Below are 6,000 nucleotides of genomic sequence, written 5' to 3'. Positions count from 1 at the left end.
TGTGTGTGTGTGTGTGTATGTGTGTATCAGTGTGTGTATGATGTGTGTATGATGTGTGTATGGAGTCTCCAGTGTCAGTGTTGTGTATCAGTGTGTGTGTGTGTGTGTTTGATGTGTGTATGGAGTCTCCAGTGTCAGTGTTGTGTATCAGTGTGTGTGTGTGTGTGTGTATGTGTGTATCAGTATGTGTATGATGTGTGTATGGAGTCTCCAGTGTCAGTGTTGTGTATCAGTGTGTGTGTGTGTGTGTCTGTCTTTGTGTGTGTATGATGTGTGTAAGGCATCTCCAGTGTCAGTGTTGTGTATCTGTGTGTGTGTGTGTGTGTGTGTATGATGTGTGGAGTCTCCAGTGTCAGTGTTGTGTATCAGTGTGTGTGTGTGTGTGTGTGTGTATGATCTGTGGAAGGAGTCTCCAGTGTCAGTGTTGTGTATCAGTGTGTGTGTGTGTGTGTGTATCAGTGTGTGTGTGTGTGTTTGTGTGTGTAAGGAGTCTCCAGTGTCAGTGTTGTGTATCAGTGTGTGTGTGTGTGTGTGTGTGTATCAGTGTGTGTGTGTGTGTGTGTGTGTAAGGAGTCTCCAGCGTCAGTGCTGTGTATCAGTGTGTGTGTGTGTGTGTGTGTGTGTGATGTGTGTAAGGAGTCTCCAGTGTCAGTCCTGTGTGTCAGTGTGTGTGTGTGTGTGTGTGTATAATGTGTGAAGGAATCTCCAGTGTCAGTGCTCTGTATCAGTGTGTGTGTGTGTGTGTGTGTGTATGATGTGTGTAAGGAGTCTCCAGCGTCAGTGCTGTGTATCAGTCAGAGGTGAAGCTGGAAGTTCTCCAGAATGACCCCAAGTGTTTGTGTTTCTTACTCCATGTCTCACTGACCTGTGAGGTCACTTTAAAAGATCTTCTTGAAGTGGCTCTGGATGATGGTGTCTCTGTTACAGGTGTAAATGTAAAGGTTTCTCTTTACCTGCATCCACGATGTCCTCAAGCGTGCGGAAGCGCTTGCGTACACGTGTGCTGATGGAGCGCAGGATGAGGATGGACGACAGGTTAGCGTATCTCATGAGTGTCCGCCTCATCATCCGGCCACGCTCGTCTACACCGTGTACGTTCCCTGACACCACCATCATCAGATTATCAGGCAGAGGGAAACTGGTGTACTGACCCCACCAACGCTGGAACGCTGTTGTGATGTAAAAACCTGAAACACATAGACACACACACACACACAAACACAGACACACACACACACACACACACAGACACACACACACAGACACACATGCAGACACACACACATAGACACACACACACACACACACACAGAGACACACACACACAGACACACATGCAGACACACACACACAGACACACACACACACACACAGAAGCTCAATTCATCATTTCTACTCTATATGCTTCTCCTTTTAAAGCAGTAAGACGAAGAAATAGACTGGGAAACTCATGAAGTATAAAATTGTGTGTGTGTGTGTGTGTGTCTGACTTACCGAGAACAAAAGACATTGGAATGAGTTTAGCGAATTTATTAAAGTGACGTACAGCTCTCTCAAAAAGCTCCTGCTGAACTTCATTCAACACACACCTGATAACACACAACATAATACATAACACACAACTTAACACACAGTATAACAGTGTTACATGAACATTTGGTGAATGTTAAATAAACATTAGATAAACATTTGAAAATCCACACAGTAGAATACAAATAAGCGTGTGTGTGTGTGTGTGTGTGTGTACCTGTATGTGACACTGAAGAGGCCGTACAGGAAGCAGAAGATGAGGAACTCTTTATAGAGCAGTTTGTAAATGCTGCCCCTCCATCGGAACAGGAGTTTAGTAAATCCGGCGAAACGAGCGTTCGCAACCTCCAGAGTGTACGACACCGTCATCTGTTCACACACAACAGTGCACTAGAACAGTGTAGTGTAGTGTATTATAATATAGTTACTGCAGTAACATAATACTCTGCAGTAATATAGTGCACTACAGTACAGTACACTAATATAGTACACTAATATAGTACACTACAGTACAGTACACTAATACAGTACACTACAGTACAGTATACTAATATAGTACACTACAGTACAGTACACTAATATAGTACACTAATATAGTACACTACAGTACAGTACACTAATACAGTACACTACAGTACAGTACACTAATATAGTACACTACAGTACAGTACACTAATACAGTACACTACAGTACAGTACACTAATATAGTACACTACAGTACAGTACACTAATATAGTACACTAATATAGTACACTACAGTACAGTACACTAATACAGTACACTACAGTACAGTACACTAATATAGTACACTACAGTACAGTACACTAATATAGTACACTAATATAGTACACTACAGTACAGTACACTAATACAGTACACTACAGTACAGTATACTAATATAGTACACTACAGTACAGTACACTAATACAGTACACTACAGTACAGTATACTAATATAGTACACTACAGTACAGTACACTAATACAGTACACTACAGTACAGTATACTAATATAGTACACTACAGTACAGTACACTAATATAGTACACTAATATAGTACACTACAGTACAGTACACTAATACAGTACACTACAGTACAGTATACTAATATAGTACACTACAGTACAGTACACTAATATAGTACACTAATATAGTACACTACAGTACAGTACACTAATACAGTACACTACAGTACAGTACACTAATATAGTACACTACAGTACAGTACACTAATATAGTACACTACAGTACAGTACACTAATACAGTACACTACAGTACAGTACACTAATACAGTACACTACAGTACAGTACACTAATATAGTACACTACAGTACAGTACACTAATACAGTACACTACAGTACAGTACACTAATACAGTACACTACAGTACAGTACACTAATACAGTACACTACAGTACAGTACACTAATACAGTACACTACAGTACAGTACACTAATACAGTACACTACAGTACAGTACACTAATATAGTACACTACAGTACAGTACACTAATACAGTACACTACAGTACAGTATACTAATATAGTACACTACAGTACAGTACACTAATACAGTACACTACAGTACAGTACACTAATACAGTACACTACAGTACAGTACACTAATATAGTACACTACAGTACAGTACACTAATACAGTACACTACAGTACAGTATACTAATATAGTACACTACAGTACAGTACACTAATACAGTACACTACAGTACAGTATACTAATATAGTACACTACAGTACAGTACACTAATATAGTACACTAATATAGTACACTACAGTACAGTACACTAATACAGTACACTACAGTACAGTACACTAATATAGTACACTACAGTACAGTACACTAATACAGTACACTACAGTAAAGTACACTAATACAGTACACTATAGTACAGTACACTAATATAGTACACTACAGTACAGTACACTAATACAGTACACTACAGTACAGTACACTAATACAGTACACTACAGTACAGTATACTAATATAGTACACTACAGTACAGTACACTAATATAGTACACTAATATAGTACACTACAGTACAGTACACTAATACAGTACACTACAGTACAGTACACTAATACAGTACACTACAGTACAGTACACTAATATAGTACACTACAGTACAGTACACTAATATAGTACACTAATATAGTACACTAATACAGTACACTACAGTACAGTACACTAATATAGTACACTACAGTACAGTACACTAATACAGTACACTACAGTACAGTATACTAATATAGTACACTACAGTACAGTACACTAATATAGTATACTAATATAGTACACTACAGTACAGTACACTAATATAGTACACTAATATAGTACACTACAGTACAGTACACTAATATAGTACACTACAGTACAGTACACTAATACAGTACACTACAGTACAGTACACTAATATAGTACACTACAGTACAGTACACTAATACAGTACACTACAGTAAAGTACACTAATACAGTACACTATAGTACAGTACACTAATATAGTACACTACAGTACAGTACACTAATACAGTACACTACAGTACAGTATACTAATATAGTACACTACAGTACAGTACACTAATATAGTACACTAATATAGTACACTACAGTACAGTACACTAATACAGTACACTACAGTACAGTACACTAATACAGTACACTACAGTACAGTACACTAATATAGTACACTACAGTACAGTACACTAATATAGTACACTAATATAGTACACTAATACAGTACACTACAGTACAGTACACTAATATAGTACACTACAGTACAGTATACTAATATAGTACACTACAGTACAGTACACTAATATAGTATACTAATATAGTACACTACAGTACAGTACACTAATATAGTATACTAATATAGTACACTACAGTACAGTACACTAATATAGTGCACTACAGTACAGTACACTAATATAGTACACTAATATAGTACACTACAGTACAGTACACTAATATAGTACACTACAGTACAGTACACTAATATAGTATACTAATATAGTACACTACAGTACAGTACACTAATACAGTACACTACAGTACAGTACACTAATATAATATACTAATATAGTACACTACAGTACAGTACACTAATATAGTGCACTACAGTACAGTACACTAATATAGTATACTAATATAGTACACTACAGTAGAGTACACTAATACAGTACACTACAGTACAGTACACTAATATAATATACTAATATAGTACACTACAGTACAGTACACTAATATAGTACACTACAGTACAGTACACTAATATAGTATACTAATATAGTACACTACAGTACACTTATATAGTGCACTACAGTACAGTACACTTATATAGTACACTACAGTACAGTACACTAATATAGTGCACTACAGTACAGTACACTAATATAGTACACTAATATAGTACACTACAGTACAGTACACTAATATAGTACACTACAGTACAGTACACTAATACAGTACACTACAGTACAGTACACTAATACAGTACACTACAGTACAGTACACTAATATAGTACACTACAGTACAGTACACTAATATAGTACACTACAGTACAGTACACTAATATAGTACACTACAGTACAGTACACTAATACAGTACACTACAGTACAGTACACTAATATAGTACACTACAGTACAGTACACTAATATAGTATACTAATATAGTACACTACAGTAGAGTACACTAATACAGTACACTACAGTACAGTACACTAATATAATATACTAATATAGTACACTACAGTACAGTACACTAATATAGTACACTACAGTACAGTACACTAATATAGTATACTAATATAGTACACTACAGTACACTTATATAGTGCACTACAGTACAGTACACTTATATAGTACACTACAGTACAGTACACTAATATAGTGCACTACAGTACAGTACACTAATATAGTACACTAATATAGTACACTACAGTACAGTACACTAATATAGTACACTACAGTACAGTACACTAATACAGTACACTACAGTACAGTATACTAATATAGTACACTACAGTACAGTACACTAATATAGTACACTAATATAGTACACTACAGTACAGTACACTAATACAGTACACTACAGTACAGTACACTAATATAGTACACTACAGTACAGTACACTAATACAGTACACTACAGTACAGTACACTAATACAGTACACTACAGTACAGTACACTAATATAGTACACTACAGTACAGTATACTAATATAGTACACTACAGTACAGTACACTAATATAGTACACTAATATAGTACACTACAGTACAGTACACTAATACAGTACACTACAGTACAGTACACTAATACAGTACACTACAGTACAGTACACTAATATAGTACACTACAGTACAGTACACTAATATAGTACACTACAGTACAGTACACTAATACAGTACACTACAGTACAGTATACTAATATAGTACACTACAGTACAGTACA

At 36.1% G+C, this 6,000-nt stretch overlaps 1 protein-coding gene across 2 annotated transcripts in view; it reads right to left on the bottom strand.

Annotated features, from left to right (window-relative positions):
• Window positions 1–6,000, bottom strand: part of best4 (bestrophin 4) — a 115,558-nt gene that overhangs the window by 58,495 nt on the left and 51,063 nt on the right. For both annotated transcript variants that reach the window (XM_058412874.1, XM_058412878.1), the window contains exons 3-5: window positions 1,748–1,899; window positions 1,495–1,589; window positions 954–1,187 (exon numbers count right to left, since the gene is read on the bottom strand). In XM_058412874.1, coding sequence (XP_058268857.1) covers window positions 954–1,187; window positions 1,495–1,589; window positions 1,748–1,899 — 481 coding nt within the window. The remainder of the gene's footprint in view (window positions 1–953; window positions 1,188–1,494; window positions 1,590–1,747; window positions 1,900–6,000) is intronic.

Source organism: Hemibagrus wyckioides, linkage group LG17 (genome assembly GCF_019097595.1).
Source record: "Hemibagrus wyckioides isolate EC202008001 linkage group LG17, SWU_Hwy_1.0, whole genome shotgun sequence".
Classification (NCBI taxonomy): domain Eukaryota; kingdom Metazoa; phylum Chordata; class Actinopteri; order Siluriformes; family Bagridae; genus Hemibagrus; species Hemibagrus wyckioides.
Note: the sequence above shows the minus strand (reverse complement) of the source record. Positions and strands in the feature narration are given on the sequence as shown.